The following is an 18,787-nucleotide window of genomic DNA, read 5'->3' as shown; positions in this document are numbered from 1 at the left end:
ACCTGCCAGAATTTCCAGGGGCTTTACAGCTGGAAATTACATGCTCTCTTCTTAGATATTTGAGAGTAAAGGGGTGAATCTGGTTTGACGCGCCAGAATTTCCAGGGGCTTTATAGCCCCTGGAAATTCTGCTGCGTCGAACTTCTGGCTCTTTCAATCTTGTGAACTGCTCTTTTCTTAGATACATGAGAGGAAAGAAATCGGGGGGGGGGGGGGGGGGCACTTGAGTGGAAAGGGAAAGGATCTGGTTTGACGCGCCAGAATTTCCAGGGGGTTTATAGACCCTTCAGGTGTTTTATAGACCCTTGAAATTCTGCTGCGTCAAACGTCTGGCTCTTTCAATCTTCTGGAGTGCTCTCCTCTTAGATACTGGAGAGGGAAGAAAGGGCGGGGGGGGCACTTGAGTGGAAAGGGAAGGGATCTGGTTTGAGATGCCAAAATTTCCAGGGGCTAAAGCCCCTGGTAATTCTGGCGCGTCAAACTTCCGGCTGTTCCAGTCTTCTGAACTGCTCTCCTCTTAGATACTGGAGAGGAAAGGGAAGTGGGATCTGGTTTGACGTGCCAGCATTTCCAGGGGCTTTATAGCCCCTGCAAATTCTGGCGCGTCAAACGTCCGGCTCTTCCAATCTTCTGAAGTGCTCTCCTCTTAGATACTGGAGAGGAAAGGAAAGCGATTGGTTTGACGCGCCAGAATTTCCAGCTGCTTTATATTCCAGGGGCTGTAAATAGGGGTTATATTCCAAGTGCTTTTGTATTCCAGTGGGTTTATATTCCAGGGGGTTTATTTACGCTCCAGAATTTCCAGGGGCTTTGCATACCGGCAGTGTTCTCTTAGATACTGGAGAGGGAGGAGGGATCTGGTTTGACGCGCCAGAATTTTCAGAACTTTATATCCTTGGAAATTCTGGCGCGTCAAATGTCCGGCTCTCCCTAGCTTCTGAAGTGCTCTCATCTTAGGTGCTGCATTGGAAAGGTGGGGGGAATCTGGCTTGACGCGCCGTAATTTCCAGGGCAGAATTCTTACGGGTTGATTTGCCATTGTCTTCCCTACTCATCTATACGCCGCCACCCCCACCCCCCCCACTAAACTGGGCGCTCATTTTACCGACCTCTTACGGATGGAAGGCGGAGCCAACCTCTAGCCGGCTGCCTGAACCCAGCTTCCGGCGGGCTCGAACTCAAGTCAGAAGTTAGGACTGCAGTACTGCAGCTTTACTACTTTGCGGCACGGGGCTCCCTTTAAGTATCAACGTGCAAAGTCATAGTTTGGAAAATAAGTCAGGAAGTAGTCTGAAACGGTGGGCAACTCTTTTAAGCATTATTAGGCCGATAATGCTGGAAGGAAGTGATCTCATAAATGCCATTTTCAAGGGATTTTTCTTTCGGGTTTTTTTTTTTCCCATCTTTTGCTTCATGCTCCCCGCCCAGCAAGAGCAGGTGCTCTCCTGTAAAGGAGTGACCAAAGCAGGGTTACCAGGGAAGAGGTCATGTCCTTTTATGTATGTGTGTCCGTCCTTTTGGGGGTGTTTTTTTTTTAAAGCCTGATGAAAACGTCCTATTTTAGGTTTAGAAGGTTAAGACTATTCCTAGTTTGTAGCAATTACCACAGCTTAATTAGTAAGGGTTTTTAAGAAGCAGTTTTTCTTAGTGATCATTTATCTGAAGGAGTCAGTCGGGACATATGTTCTTTTTGGTTCGTTCGTTTTGCTTTTCCAAATACGGTGATCTTAAACAAACGCTGCTGACGAGACACGTTCAGCCTCTACGGTTTTCCTTCACGTTAGGCGAAGGCTGATTTGGTTTGTCCTCTCAGAGATGCCATCGTCAAGCTCTGACGTGAAGGGGCGTGGCCATCACATGGCGGCCTCCATGTGAAGCTGGAAAGTGCGCCAGGCTCGCAGGTGATTTGGGTTCTCCTGCTGCAGTTTGTGCGGGGCTGGGGTGGGCGCTGTAGAATGGGCTGCTGTTATGAGAGTCTGGGCTACTGAAGGGGAATGCCCTGCTTGGGGAATGGTGACTTGGGATGTTTCGTTTCCGGTGTCGTTCCTTGCCCACTCTCTTGCCGGAATTCTTAGATTTGCTTTTTAAGCTTTCTTTTGTTAACGTGCTTTTCGGGTGCCTGCCGGTCCTTCCCAGTCGGAGAGGTTAGTTAACTGCATTGCTGATATTGATAGTTATGATATTGGATTGATATCCCGCCCTATTCTTTGAATCTCAGAGTTTCAGAGCGGTCATAATCTCTACCTCCCCCCCCCCCTAACATACACCCTGTGAGATAGGTGGGGCTGAGAGAGCTTTTACAGCAGCTGCCTTTTCAAGGACAGCTCCTAGAGCTATGGCTGACCCAAGGCCATTCCAGCAGGTGCAAGTGGAGGAGTGGGGAATGAAACCCGCTTCTCCCAGATAACACTCCGCACACTTAACCCTACACCAAAATGGCTGTCCTCTCTTCTTGATATTTCCATGATCCCTATGTAATACGTTAGGCCGAGAGATGCTGTTTAGCAGTAGAGAACCTCTGTAGCGGGGATTTGCAGTCGATTTGTAAGCAGAGTTATATCCTTCTAAGTGCATTGAACACAGTTGGCTTATAAACGGGTAGCTTTGGTTTGGATTCGATTGAGTATGTAGTGGCTACTACTATTTCTTTCTTTATGTACTTCATTTATACCTTGCTTTTTTCCCAGCGGGGACCCAAAGTGGCCTAAGTTGTTGTCCTTTCCTCCCTTTATTCGCACAACAACCCTGTGAGGTTGGTTAGAGTATATGACTGGTCCAAGGTCACCCAGCTGAGTGGGGATTCAAACCTGGGTCTCCCTAGCAGGCCTTAGCCAATGGGGGGAGGGGTGTACAGGGGTGGTGCTCCCTATAGAATTTACAACACCCCCACCCAGTCTTCCCCAGTTTGTAGCATCTCCAGCCAGTCTCCCCCAATCTGCAGATTCTATGGGGGGCAGTGCCCCTGTGCTGCCTGCACTGGCTACAGCCTTCTATCTCATCCAGTACTCTTAACCATTTCACCACTGCAGTTTCACTGCTGTCCTTTCTATTTGTAATGTGATCACAATTAAAGATGTTGTTGATGCTGCCCTTCCCTATAGCTTTTATAATAATGAATCACACAGTAATAATAATAGTAATAATAATAACAATAAGCCAGACAATACAGGGAACATCAGTACTGAGTTATTGCAGCGCATAATCAATTTGCATGATTGTTAACATGATCTGTCCCAAAGGAGTACAATAAAATTGAAAACAACAGTATAAACCAAAGCTCTATTTAAGATCTTGCATTTTGCACCTGGAATTTTACCTAGAGAAAAATTGTCAGTGAACCTAAAGATGAAAATGCTCCAGAGAGATTTTGCAGGATCAAGAAGAGCCTGTGTTTGGGAGGATCCTGTACTCCAGTGAATGCCAATCCCCTCTTGGCTTATTCTGCAGGCCTTCTCTGTCTCCCTCCAGTTATGCATGAAGTATTGTTTGAACAAACCCTAAATGAAACACCTTTGTGGGGGAGATATATTGGGAGGGGAGATATACTATTCCTGTCATATTTTACTAGCACTACCTCAGTTGTAGTGACTTACTGAAGGTATGCAATTGCTACTAAAAACTGTATCTTCTTTTCAGGGAAAAAAACCCCCTGTGCTGTAGTTTCAAGGGTACTCTTTAAACTAAGGTATGGTTTCATTACCAACAGCTGCTTGGGTTGCTACAGTCTGTTTACATTTGTACAGAATCTGAATGTATGGCCAAAGACCCTGCTCAACAGTGTTCAAGCAGCAGCCAAGGCGTCGATCTTTAAAACAGATAGTATTTGTGCCAATTGGGTATTTGGTTCTCAGGCATATCATTGGTACTTCAACTGATATTCTGGCTGATAAATTACCGTGTTTCCCTGAAAATAAGACACTGTCTTATATATTTTTTTTGCTCAAGAAGACACACTAGGTCTTATTTCCAGGGGATGTCTTATTTTTTATTAAGTATGATACAACAATCTACATTTATTCAAATACAGTTAAGTCATCTTCTGGAACATTGTCATAACTCTCCAGACCCGGAATTCCATCCTGAATTTTTTGTGACGCCCATCACTAGGTTTTATTATCATGGTAGGGCTTATATTTAACAAATGCATAGAAATCCTGCTAGGGCTTATTTTTTGGGTAAGTCTTATTTTCAGGGAAACAGGGGCCATCTAGTTTCATTGAGGGAATACTATTATTGTGTGCAGTACCTGTTTAATTACAGAGTTTCACATTTAGCTAAATGTGTGTATGTTCTAAACCTTCCTAGTCTGATAGAGCTGAAAGTGCCTAAAATTACAGGCAAAAGATATTTATGAAGAAACAACAGTTCTTAGTATAGAGTAAATTGACATCCTAGACCTCTAAACAATGTTCTGTGGTAGCTAGCTGCATTTCTGGGTTATGTTTACAGCAGCAGATAGGTTTCATTTTTATGTAAATATTTAAATTGTTTGCTCACCAATACCCAGGGCATACAATTATTCATATCGTTGGATTTGATTGTTGTTGAAATACAACTTCTGTCTCAAGTTATTATACTATAAATTAAACATTTGAGTTATATAGAATATAATTAAAAGGAGCATTTGCAACTGCAAGTTCATTTTGGGTGTTTTTGAGAAGGAGCATCTTACATCCGTTCATGTTGGCCCTATGTTTGCACATAACATGTTGAGAATGCAGTGAGAATGGCTGTGCTGTGTTATTAGGGTGTCTGCTTTGTGTTAGCTGTTTCAATAAAACTGGAGGCCCCTACATAGGCAGCAGGCACTTGAAATATTTGATGGCCTTGCTATGGTAGTTCTCTGCTAGTAGATATGCTGAACTCTGATTGAACCCATCTGAAGATGGGAGGGGAGGTCTTAATTTGTTTGTTCTCAAATTTCCCATTTAACATAACCAAGAATTGTTTCATGCCTCTTTCAAGTTTTTGACCTGGAAACGACACCAAGTTTTGTTGTGTTGTTTTATATTCTGCATCAATGTGTGTTTTTAAAGGAACCATAATATTGTGTTAGATTTTATAGTTTGCTAATGGATATGATCACGGTGTTTGTATAGCCATCACCCAAAAAGGCATTGCCAGAGTCAGCAAGGCCTCATGAACAAAAATACAATGGGCATAGGGGCTGGTGTGAGAATATGGAATAAGGTGATTCATACTTGCCCCAGCTGAATGACTGCTGTGCTGTGCTTCTTCCGGCAAAGGTGAAAATTTCATCTGGCCTGTCTCCTCACTGCAAGCAGCTGAGCCTAGTGGCTTTTGGTTTAAATGCTTCTTTGGGCTAAGACTGCAAGTGGAAGGCAAGAAATCTGTCTGCATAAGTGCTTTCTGGTCTTACGACCATAGGATCCAACCCATTATGTTTATGTTTGGAGCCACTTTGGTGCATGGATTCTAATCTGGGAGATTTGGGTATGATTTCCCACTTCTCCACATGCACCTGCTGAGTGATCTTGAGGTCAGTCACAGTTCTCTCAGAGCTGCTGTCTCAAGAGTACTTGAAAGAGCTTCACTAGATACCTCCAAGTTCTAGTATTTTGAGGAAGGGAGGAAAAGTTCTCTTGGTTAACTCTCTCCACCGTGTGCATAAATTTATAAGCTGCTATCACATCCCCCCTTAGTTGTCTCTTTTCTAAAGTGAAAAATTGTGCAATTTTCAGCCTTTCTTCATGCGGAAGATACTCTAACCCATGGGTATCAAACTCATTTGTTATGAGGGCCGGATCTGATATAAATTAGACTTTGTTGGGCCGGGCCAGGCTGGACCATGTCGGGCCGAGCCATGTGTGTACCTATTTAAGATTAGGTAGCAGAGATATAAACTTTTTAAAGGACACAGACAGACACAACTTAAAATAAAACATGCTTAAAACATTAGCACTTGTTGGTCTTAAAGGTGCTTTCTTTGTATTTCTCCCATGGGATCCAGGGAACTGGGCAAAGGAAGCTCCGGCTCTTTCCTTCCCTCCCCAGGGGAGGGAGGGGGAGGAGCCTCAACCAATGGAGAAAATTGAAGTTTTGCTCTGTAGCTCCTGTGCAATTGAGCAAGCCTTGTAAAGCAAACAGACAAAACAAGGAAGCAAGAGAGAGGGAGAAGGAAGCAGACAAGAACCAGTTGCTAGGGGGCCTGATAGGAGCCCTCCAAGGGCCTGATTGGGCCCCCGGGCTGCATGTTTGACACCCCTGCTCTAACCCCCAATAATCTTGGTTACTCTTTTTCCGTCTCTGCCATGTCCTTTTTGAGAAACGGTGACCAGAAGTGCTCGCAGTTTTCCTGAGGGGGCTATCGCATAGATCTATACAGGGGCAGTATAAAATCAGCCATTTTATGTTCAGTCCATTTCCTAATAATCTCCATCATAGAGTCTGCTGCAGCACAATTGGCTGTCACAGTTATTTGACCTATCTACTACAGCCTCAACATCTTTGTCCCTCTCTGTCAGTAAGTTCTGTCTTGCTACTGAAATATCTTGCTGCTGTTGTTATTTAAAGCTTGGATGTGAAACTTTTGTGCTTCTGTGTAAATGTTTTGGTTCAGTCTGGATAGCATCATCCCTTTCTAAGGCACTGATGTCTTAGAAGGCATGACTCTACTTAGAATTGCACTGTGAGTCTCTTTAGCATTTGGGAGTAATTTGTACAGTCATTTGAGCAGTATTCTAGAAAAGTGAGTTAAATAAGGGCTTGAAGTGAAGCTTGTAGGTACTTTGTTATCAAATAGACTTACACGGTCATTCTGTGTTGAATGTTTTTGCTGTGGCAGTGAGCACTGGCAGAATTGTTTATCATATGATGTATTTTACCCTGTGTAGAAAATGCCTGCTGTCTGTGATTCTCTTCTTGAAGACATTGAAGATATTGTGTCAGCACAGGACCCAAAGCCTCATGATCGGCATTTCAGGAGAGCAAATATTATTCCTAAAGTGCGCAAACGCCATTCACAAAAGAATGTAGAGGCCGAGGATGATCCTCCAAGTGACAGGTTTGTTTAAAAAGGGGCTACTTCTAAGCTGAGAGATGAAAACTAACCATGGTAAATTTGAATTTCTAGCTTCTCCATTTGTACCTCTGTCCCTCCCAAGTAAGGAACTTAGGGGTTATTGCCTATCTCTCACTTTTTGGGAAGCCACAGCCCCATTTTATTGCCAGATTTATTTCTTTAAGTCATTAACATTCTCACCATCCATTCCTTTCTTACTCTTTCTGCTCCCAGAACTGTGTTTTCTCATATCTCATTTCATTGTCTGTCTCTGTTTTACAGTGTTATTCCTGGTGTACAAAAAATCTGGATACGTACATGGGGCTGTTCTCATAATAATTCAGATGGAGAATACATGGCTGGACAATTGGCTGCTTATGGATACAAAATTACAGGTAAGGACCTTGGTGCACTTGGTTTTTTGCAGAATGCTCAGTCTCACAGAAATTTCAATACCCTGTTCTCTGATTAGATTCTAAATATGACATATTGTGCACTCTTCAGGCTGAGTAAATTGACATACACACTATCTCAGTTAGGTCTGAATGGGTAGGCATGCTGGTCTGAAGCAGCAGAACAAAATTTAAGACCAACAGTTTATTCAAGGCATAAGCTTTCATGTGCATGCAACTTCTTCAGATACAGGACTTCCTGAACCAATACCTATAGGTAGAGGGGAGGGGGGGTAGTTGCCAGGAAGGACTGATGATGATGATATTGGATTTATATCCTGCCCTCCGCTCCGAATCTCAGCGTCTCAGAGCAGCTCACAATCTTCTTTATCTTCCTCTCCCACCCTGCGAAGTGGATGAGGCTGAGAGGACTTTCACAGCAGCTGCCCTTTCAAGGACAACCTCTTAAGAGTCAAGATTCATAAGTAACTGGGCAATTATAGCTGAGATTTGATTAAAGCAGTTGGTAAGATCTGTGAATAGCAATAAATTAGCATACAAATACAAGAGTTAACAAACAGATGTGAGAACTGAGTATGAGTCCAGTCATACTCAGTTATCACATCTGTTTGAGAACTTCTGTTTACTGCTTTTCACGGATCTTACCAACTGCTTTAACAACAAGAAGAGATTGGATTTATACCCTGCTCTTTACTTGGAGTCTCAGAGTGGTTTACAATCTCCTTTCCATTCCTCTCCCCACAACTGATACCCTGTGAGGTAGGTGAGGCTGAGGGAGCTGTTTCAAGAACTGTATCTGACCCAGCTGCTGCATGTGGAGGAGTGGGGAATCAAATCCAGTTCTCCTAGATTAGAATCCGTGTACTTAACCACTACACCAAACTGGCTCTCTTTAATTCAATCTCATTTAGAATCGCCCAGTTACTTATGCATCTTGACTCTAACTAGCCCTTCCAGGCAATTAATTCCCCTCCCCCCACCCCAATGTCAGTTGTAAGACTTAGACCAGTGGTGCAAGCCGCAAACACCTGTGGAAGTGGAGAGACTTGCATGCTATTTTGTGTGGTTGCTGCTGCACTGAGGCAGATTTTCTTCACTTCCAGTAGGCACAGGGATAGTCAGGGCAAAGCAGAGAAATAATCCAGGTTCCCCAAGAAGAAATAAACCCTGCTTTTAAAAACTTTAAATGCATTGAACACATTTGCAATCCTGTTTCTTTTGTGAACGAAGGTGGGGAAACCCAAGTTCAAAACACCACTCTCATCATGAAACTTGTTATCTGTGCCATCCTAAGCACAATTACACCCTTCAATGTCTGTTGAAGCTATCAGTCTTAGAAAGGTGTAACTCTGATTAGGATTGCCGTGCCAGTGATAAAAGTACATAGAATCTTACATGCTTCCCTGACTTCCTTGGAGAAAGAATGGGATAAAAATCTACTGAGTTTTGTAAAAGCGGAATAGTTTTGGAATTTTATCAAAACATCGTCCTTTGATTGTTGGAAACAGCTTGACTTCTTTTGATTATTGTTGTTGTTGTTTTTATGTATGTGTGTCTGTACCTAGAAGTCATGTTGACCTCTTGTGACTGACCCCTACTGAGGGCCTGGAGGATATTCAGAGAGGTGGCTAGATAAAGCCTGCCCCTGTCCTCCTGATTTGGTATTTCAAGGAGGTCTCCCATCCAAGCACTAACCAGAGTCAACCCTGCTTAGCTTCCAAGATCTGAAGAAATCAGGCTTGCCTGGGCTGTCCAGGTCAGGGCAAAACTTCTTGACTTCTAATAAACTACAATTATGCAAATACAGGACCAGGTTCCCCCATGCTCCCGCCCCCAATATGCTGTCAAAAAGAGAGACAGAGGGAGGATCATTTACATTCACATGCAAATTGTTTTGTCTAGTAATAAATTTTGGGAGATGTATGACATTTTTAATGGGTTTCATCTTACTTTCAGGGTTGTCTTTCCTTTGATTTAACGTTTAGTTTTTCTTCCCCAACCAGAGGATATTAAATAAAAACTCAGATTTTTGAGAATGTACCCAAGTTCACAATTGGATGGATGCTCTCAGGCCTATTAATAGATTCAGGTGGGTAGCCATGTTGGTTTGGAGCAAAAGAACGTTTGAGTCCAAGTGCACTTTAAAGACCAACAAAGTTTAATTCTGCCTATAAGCATTTGTGTGCATTTGCACTTCTTCTAAGTCCTCAGCTGTTACATGTAAGTAGACTTATAGGTAGACACTGGACTTAAGCCTGTTTATAATGAGCCAAAAGTGAGAACCCGGAGGACCAAACGGTACTATCAGAAGTACCATCAGAAGTCTTGGTTAAAAAAAAGCATAAACGTGGTGTCATTTATGAATGATTGAGCAAACTGTGCCACCCAGACTCCCCAGCTAGTATGGTCTATGGGAGAAAAAAAAATCTGTTTCTTGATCATATTACAGGGATCTCATCTGTAATATCTAAGCCTAATAATATAATACCTAATAATATGATTACTGATCTCTTATTACTAGTTCATAAAATATGACATTTTTAACAAGCCTTGTATGTTGCTGCTTAGCTGATTAAAACGCACCTTATAAACTTGGTTGACATAGTTGTAGAACTACTGTTGCTGCTAAGTTTATTTCATGGGGGCTGTTTTTAAATGGTAATAGACTGACATGCACAAATGTTACTCAAGCACCCCATAGAAAGGTTTGGAAGGAAATGTGTAGCTGCTTTTTTCTACGTGGATTGTATAATATTGTTGGGTTGTGCAGTGCTTGAGGAATCATTCTCTTCCATGGAACGCTCTGCTAGTATACATCCTCAAAATATTTTGTAAACAGAAGGCAAAGAAACTTGCTTGTGTAAATTGAACTCTTTGATTTTTTGTGAGAAGCTATAAAACATTACCCACAGCTAACTTCATCAACATTAATTTTTTTTAAAATTTTCAAAAACATTTTATTTAGCTTAATAAAAGCATATACAAGGTAATCAATGACTGTATCACCAATCTTTGTGAATAAGCGAAAACAATAAAATGATAATATACACAAAATAAAAACAAAATAACAAAACAAACAAATACATAATTGGCAGCTGAATTAATAGATAACTATTTTGATCATATCCAGATTACATCAGATTGATAATATCATAATATCTACAAGGTATATGTGAACGCACTTGATCTACTGGGCCAAAAGAGAACTCAAGAAACGGAAGCCACTTGTACATCAGGGAATTGTTGTCTTCTGGGTCACTTGTACAACGTAAGCCGTCAGCTATCTTGTCCATTGCATAAACCTCCCAGATTTTTTGCATAACAGATTTTAACCGAAGGAATATTGGGAGATTTCCAAAATTGAGCCAACACCTTTTTAGCAGCAGTTAGTAAGAGATATATCAGGGATTTATTGAGTGATGTGATAGCAATACCTTTCCAGCAGTCTAACAATATGAGTTCCGATCTTAAGGGTAAACTGTAGCCCGTGATATCTTTGATTTTTGCTACAATCATTGCCCAAAAAGAATGCACCACCGGGCACAACCACCAACAATGAATGAACGTGCCCTCATCTCCACAATCTTTCCAACATTTGGAAGATTGATTTATCGCAATGTGACTCAATCTCTGGGGTGTTAGGTACCACCTAAACAAAAAATTTTGTGTTTGCAATTGAATATTCAATGAATTTGAAGTGTATGAAGGGGAAGACCAGATTTGTTGCCAAACCTCCTCTTTAAAATTGATTTAAGTCATCCCGTTGCCAAATTTCCTGGTAAGAAAGCGAATCAATGGTATCAATTTCAAGCAGTCCTTTATAAATAAATGAGATCAATCCCTTCCGCTTTAAAGAAGGTGAGAATAACAAATGTTCAAAAAAAGTGAGAGGACGATTGAAATTATATCTCTTTGAAAGTGATGTCACTAAATTATTAGTTTGCATATATTTAAACCATGGGATTGCTTTTCCACCAATTTTGTCCTCCAAGGATTTCTTATCAAGCATATTTCCATTGGACAAAATGTCTGTAAACTGACATAAATTGGATTGTTTCCAAATTGGAAAAGACTTATATAAAAACCTGGGCTGAAACCAAGAAATATCTAGGAAGTGAGAAAGCGGAGACACCGGGGGGGCTAAAAAAAGCCGACGTTTGTCCCAAATCTGAAAAATAGCTTTAAGAAAAAGATTGGATGGGATATTTGGTGATCTGTTCTTCGGAGATTCCCATAATGTAGAGTGAAACGATTTGTTGCCTAGATAAGTGTCTTCCAGAACTTTCCAATCTGGATACAAAGCAAAATCATAGTATCTGATAAGACCATTTAAAATGGCAGCTTCATAAAATTTGTGTAAGTCGGGAAGAGTTAAGCCACCTGAGAGTTTAGAACGGATAAGGGTAGAGTACCCTATTATAGATAAGCCCTTATTCCAAATATATCTTAAGAACGAACGCCGCCAATCAGTGAATAAATCCTCGGGAATAAGAATAGGAATGACTCGAAATAAAAACAAAAATTTGGGAAAAATAAAAGTTTTAATCTGAATTTTTTCGTTCCAGGGAATGATGGAAGAATTCTTATTCTTTTGCAGGTTAAGGATGTCTTTAATCAAAAGATGATGGTTGACCTTAAAAATATCGCCCAATCTTAAAGGAATATTAATCCCCATATATGTCCAAAACCTATCAATTTTTTTAAAGTGGTACTTGGAATAGATGGAGAGCATCTGAAATTGTGATGGGATAAAGAATAGTTTTGGATGGGCTAGCTCGAAGGCCTGATATAGAAGAAAATGCAGATAATAAATCAAAGATAGCAGGTAGAGAAGAGTCAGGTTTCGTTACAAAAAGCATTAAGTCATTAGCAAACAAAGACAACTTAATGGAATTCTTTTTAATAGGGATGTCTGCAATAGTAGTAGTATTACGAATAGCTTTTGCACGATGTTCAGTTGCAATCGCAAAAAGCAGAGACAAGGGGCAACCTTGCCTAGTCCCTCTGGAGAGATAAAATTCTTATGAATCTAAGTTATTAATATTCAGAATAGCTGAAGGCGACTCGTACAAGGATTGAATTATCTTGATGAAGTTTGGGCCAAAATCCATTTTCTGTAATAAAGTGATAAGGTAAGGAACTTCAACTGAGTCAAAGGCTTTTTCAAAATCAATGGATAAGATAAAAGAAGATTCTATATTGAATTTCCTGCAATATTGAATGATATTAAGGACCTTTCTAGTGTTGTCTGTTAACTCCAGATGTGGGATAAATCCCGATTGGTTGGGGTGAATATATTTCCCAATAAAAGTATTAAGCCTAGATACCAACGCTGCTGTGAAAATCTTGTAATCACAATTAAGGAGCGATATCAGTCTGTAAGAACCAGGATCCAACGAGTCCTTACCTTTTTTGGAAGGACTATAATTTTTGCCTGTGACCAGGTGTCAGGAAAAGAGCCAGATTGTACAAACTGATTACAGGCATCAGCCAAGATGGGGACTAGCAAGACATTAAAACATTTATAACATTCTGGGATAAAGCCGTCCCGGCCTAGAGATGTATTAGATTTCAGAGATTTAATAGTCTCCTGCATTTCAAGTGCTGTAAAAGTTTGGTCCAAAAAGGATTTAATCTCAGGAGAGATAGGTTTAAGGCTTAAATGGGAGTCTAGGAAAGACGATATAAGATCTGATGATGGGTGCCGAGAAGTATAAAGGGTCGAGTAATACTTTTTAAAGACTCTTACTATGTCTTTAGTTAAGTGCTTCAATAAACCAGATTTGGAATGAATAGAAGGTATAGTCATTGAGGATATTCTTTTTTTTATCTTCCACGAGAGGAGTTTAAGGGACTGAGGAGTTCGAAACAAGTATTTTTGCTTGACAAATGCCATTTGTTTTTGAATATTGGAGACTTCAACGGAGTCTAATTTTTTCCTTTCAATAAGAAGTTTTGAATAAATTTTTTTGCTACCTAATTTCTTAAATTTTTCCTTCAGTTTAGTAGTGTTGGCAACCAAATTAGATCTAATCTGTTCCTTTTCTTTTTTTATATGAAGAGGCAATAGCCAAAAATCTGCCACAAATGACAGCCTTAAAAGAGTCCCAAACTACGTGTTGGGGACACCACAGTTCGAATTGAACTGAAAAAATTCTTTAATGTCTTTTTCAATAGAATCCGTAACCAACTTCATAGAAAGAAGTTTACTATCCAGTCTCCAGTTAAAAGAAAATGTCCTATTAGTATTTCCTGACATAGAACCTTCCATCCATTCATGGTCAGACCAAATCATTGGGCCAATTTCTACTTTAGAAAAAAGGTTAGAAATGGAATCTGAAACTAGAAGAAAATCAATTCTGGAATAAGTTAGATGACAAGAGGGGAAAAAAGTGTAGTCCCTTTCAGTTGGATGCCTAATTCTCCAAATATCCAACAGATTGAAAGAACAAAAAACTTGAGCTGAATCCTTTTGACCATTCAGACCTTTAAGTTGAGAGCTTTTTTTGGCAGAGGAGAGTGAAGGACACATTTGAAATCTGTCTAAAGAAGGATTGACAACGTAATTAAGATCTCCTCCCAAGATAATGGGACCTGTGTGAAAAGTTTGAAGTTGTGACAGGGTGTCTTCAATAAACGCAATTTGCCCATCATTTGGTGTGTACACCGATGCCAGGGTGTAAGAACTGCCATTAAAGATCCCATTAATAAAAATATACCGACCCCTAGGGTCAATTGAACTTTCCAAAGTGAAGCGGACTGATTTACTTATCAAAATGGCCACTCCTCTTGCTTTGGAGGACCCGTAAGCCTGAAATTGATAAGCAAAAAATTTTGATTGGAAGACCTTGGGTTGATTACCCTTAAGGTGAGTTTCTTGCAGAAAAATTATATCTGGTTTCTGACGTGAAATAGCAGAGGAAACCCATTTTTTCTTAATTAAATTGTTTAGCCCATTACAATTTAAAGATAAGACTAGATGATACTAAGCCATACTTAAAAGAGGAAATATACATGAATCTCAAAAATCTTACAATCCATAGCTTTTATCTGGAGCGCCACAAAGTTAACAAGAGACAAACCTTGTAGATCACATTTCAAAGTCCTAAGGACAAAATTCAGATCAAAGAATTTAAACACAAAAGCATAGTAATACTGTACAGTTACGCTGCCCAAAACATAAACAAAAATCAGTCACAACCAACTCCAGTGGTTTAGCATTTACAATCACTAGCCACTAACTCACCCACCAGCTCTGTTAACCCAAGACTGGGAAAACAACAAATATTTGCATAGAAAAATGAATTTGAAGCAGTAAGTCTCACAACTTGAGACACCGCAGAACTGATAGCAACTACCAAAAGGAGCTCTGTATAAAACTGAACAACTCCATTCCCCCCCCACCAAAAGTGATAATAAATAACATTATCAATTTCAGCCCAGCGTAATTGAAATTTGTAGGCATAATTACGCAAAGCCTAGCATAAAGAACTTTTCATAATAACTGGCCAATTAGAGGTGAACAAATCAAGATTAAAATAACCAAAAAGCCACATACAGTATGATCTGTTCCTCTTACCAACAAAAATACAGATATTTGGGAAAATATAAATAGGCAGATTGATGTAACTTATATATCCTCCTCTAGTCTCTTCCTCAGAATTATTGTAAAATTTAAGAAGCTAAAGCAGACATAGAGTACATCTTAAATCATAATAATAAGTAACTTAGAAATACCTTTACATCAGGTTTACTAAAAGTCTGCCCTAAGACAAAAAAAAGGGAATACTATATCTCCTTCCAATACATTTGACAGTAACACAACCACGTTCAAATACAAACTTACACAAACTCCACACTTTCATTTAAGCAATTGTAAAAATATAAAGCCAGAAATAATAATGAGGGAAACTAATCTCCAAGCATTCAGAGAACAGTACACTATCTGTCTCACTCACACCAAACCTACTATTAATCTGTCTCACACATCCACTCACTACCAACAATTAGTAAATAATTAATAAAGCATTAAATAAGGGTTTAGAAGTTCATTAGGTCACTATGATGTTATACAATCCCAGTCACACCTTTCATTCCTCTCTCTCTAATTCACACACACCCACAGCCAAACTTCCCCAATCAAAGTCTTAATGCCACCCACTGATTAAACCCTGCATTTCAGATCCCACCATCTTTCAACCCAAGCATTCACATGTATCCAAGAAAATTTCATTTAGCTAGTTGGTTTAAAATAGCATTTCCCCCTCATTTATAGTGTTACACTCCCCCCCCCAAAAGACACGTTCTCATATAAGCATGCTATGCAACAAACACAAAATAACCGACACAGTTATTTAGGAAATGGCAGGATTATACTTAGGCACTTCTAGTGTAACAGCACTTCAGTCTTTGCCTGGAAAAAAAACCCGGAGAAAAAAAACGGAGAAAAGGGTCCAACATAGACAGTTTTCAGCATATAATCAGATCCAGCCGCTTAGTTTCTAGGGGAGACAGGTCGATCAGGACGATTCATAGGCACATGACGCCATCTAGTGTCAGAAGATAATGATTGGACTTGAGAGGCTGCTTCCAGAAGGCTGTTGGAAATAGGAAGATTTAAGCGACGCAGCATACAAATTCCTGAATCTAGATCCCCAGCCAAAAACGACTGACCTTGCACTGTAACTTGCAGTTGGTACGAAGCAAACCAACGATATCTGATATTTTCCTTGTTCAGAATTTCTGTGATTGGTTTCAAATTCCTTCGCCTTTGCAAGGTTTCGGACGACAGATCTTGCAGGAGTTGCACTTTGTGGTCTCCCAGCATAAGTGGATTTATAGCCCAGGCTTTTTGTAAAAGTTTAGCTTTAACGGAGCTGGATGCAAATTGAACTAGGATGTCCCTAGGCAGCGACGATCTTTGTCTGCACACTGAACCAATTCTATATGCAGCCTCCAAGGCATAAAGGTCAGTTTCGGAAAAACCCATTGCTTTTGATAGCCAGGAGGATATAAGGGTTTTGAGGTCAGAGGGGAAGGCAGAATTCTCAGGGAGACCCCGAATTTTAACGTTCCCCATTTTCAGTTGATTTTCCAGTGCAATGATCTTATCAGTGGCCCATTCATCTCGTTTATAAAAATATTGTGCATCCTCCTGCGACACACTCGCCATATTAAAAGCAGAGTCTGCCGTCTCCGCCACCTTCTCCAAAGATGTTTTAAATTCCACCGTTTGGGCAGATAAAGGCTGGATCATGGCAGAGATTTTATCAGTCATGTTTTGTTCAAGTTTTTGAAAGGCTTCCATTACCTCCGAGCGAAATGAGGCTAGCTCATCCATTGCAGTTTTCCCGCCTTCTGCCGCCATCTTGCCTGCTGGGAAGTTTGTCTTTCTCGAGGCCTTAGCCTTGGGTTTTTTTGGGGAAATAATTTTTTACAGAGTTCTTTGTGTTTCTTTTTGGTCTGGATTTTTGACCATCTGTTGTTCCCATACTACTTTAAGAAAAAAAAAAAGGAAGTGAAAGCAACACTGGGCGCTTTAATGAGTGGGGTTAGCGGGGGTAAGTTCGGAGCTGTTTTCAGGCATCCATCTCCTCTGCGCGCGATGCCACGCCCCCAACATTATTTTTTAACTCTTCCCAGTGTATGCTTCTGTCTCAGATCTAAGAGTGCATAACACTTTTTTTGGACACTCCACTCTCTCACTGCATGGAGAAAAGCCGTCAGTCACCTCTTTCGCACACCCTTCTTTCAGCTGCATCAGCCAATATGGCTTTTACCAGTACAGATTTGGGTGGTAGGTGCCCAGGAGTTAGGGTAGGCGAGAAAGATCTTGAGTTAACTTTCATGGCCTTCGTTTTACATTTTTTCCTCCAATGAATGTCAACTTGAACTTCTCCTTCAGTGGGGGAAATCATCCAGATTGGTTAGGTCACACCTTTTCCAGATGCAGGCCGGTGCTTTGCAGTTTCCTTTGCAAGCTTTACCTGGTTCCATCAGCTGACCCTCCACTCTGGATAGCTCAGCAGCTCTGGCAGGAAGCTCCAGCTCAGCTCTGTTTTTTGAATGGGAATAAAATCTTCCATATATGAGCCCTGCTTATGGGGGAGGGCTGGATAAAAATTGAATAAAATAAATAAAATACTAAGACTGGAGGGTCAGTCAATCCAACCAGGAGAGATTTGCAAGAAATTTTGCATAGCCTTGCCTGGAGCTGGGTGTGAATCAACTAATTTGGATGATTTCGCCCCCCTGAAGCGGAGAAACCTTCAGGTAGGTTCCAGACATTTCATTTTGGAGTGTTATATCTCATCAAACACTTAGCATGACTGACTGCTTGTTAGAAGAGGCACTTTTTCACTGAAACATTAAATTGTATGTTTCATTCTGGAAAGTAACAAATGTTGGGTGCCAGTGGCAGTGATGGTTTTGCCATTTTTTGTGGAAAATAAGACCCAGATATGTATATTTTCAAGTTAACACCTATGACCTCATAGTCTGCTCGGTTAACATCCTGTGGCGATACCTATTTTGAACATCATTTTTAGCTTCTGATGACAGAAGCAGGTGTTAATGAGCTGCCAGAAGCGTGTTGTGTGCTCTATCCTGGCCATAGTAGGAAACTGATTTTCCGCTAAGAGCAAATTTGGCAGAAGTTGTACGAAGAGGTATTGTATAATGTGTGTATCCTGATCTGTTGGAACAGGGCATTGTGTTTTATTAATGCGTTGATTGTGGTCAGACTGAGACTGAGTAAAAGAAAGCCAGGTTGGCTGATGCTTTAGTGACTGGAGAAAGCTACACTCTAATATGGTGTGGAATTGTTTTCTGTGGCTCCAGAAGGTAGGACCAGAACCAATGGGTTGAAATTCAATCAAAAGAGTTTATAGCTCAATATTAGGAAGAACTTCCTGACCCTTGGAGCAGTTCCTCAGTGGAACAGGCTTCCTCGGGAGGTGGTGGGCTCTCCTTTGGAGGTTTTTAAACAGAGGCTATGACAGCAATGAAGATCCTGTAAATTTAGGGGGAGGTGTTTGAGTTTGCTGCATTGTGCAGGGGGATGGACTAGATGACCCTGGAGGTCCCTTCCAACTCTATGATTCTAATAAAACATTTTTAAAAAATCACCTCTGTTAACTTGGAGAATGCTTGCTGGCCCAGGATCTGCTGTTGGACATGAATGCTTAGTGCTGCTTGGGCATACCAGACCCTGATTTCATTCTCTGGGAGCAGCATGCCAACTTTTTTTTAATATATATATTGGATTTATATCCCGCCCTCCACTCCGAAGAGTCTCAGAGCAGCTCACAATTTCCTTTATCTTCCTCCCCCACAACAGACACCCTGTGAGGTG

The 18,787-nt window shown here is 40.7% G+C and overlaps 1 protein-coding gene across 1 annotated transcript in view; it reads left to right on the top strand.

Moving 5' to 3' along the window:
* Window positions 1-6,855: 6,855 nt before the first annotated feature.
* The window catches only part of CDKAL1 (CDK5 regulatory subunit associated protein 1 like 1), a 406,460-nt gene continuing 394,528 nt past the window's right edge, over window positions 6,856-18,787 (top strand). The window contains exons 1-2 of the mRNA XM_060244150.1: window positions 6,856-7,024; window positions 7,304-7,416. Of these exons, the coding sequence (XP_060100133.1) occupies window positions 6,858-7,024; window positions 7,304-7,416 (280 nt within the window). The 5' untranslated portion in view covers window positions 6,856-6,857. The remainder of the gene's footprint in view (window positions 7,025-7,303; window positions 7,417-18,787) is intronic.

This window comes from Heteronotia binoei, chromosome 7, assembly GCF_032191835.1.
Source record: "Heteronotia binoei isolate CCM8104 ecotype False Entrance Well chromosome 7, APGP_CSIRO_Hbin_v1, whole genome shotgun sequence".
Classification (NCBI taxonomy): Eukaryota; Metazoa; Chordata; class Lepidosauria; order Squamata; family Gekkonidae; genus Heteronotia; species Heteronotia binoei.
This window is presented reverse-complemented; position numbering and strand designations above follow the sequence as displayed.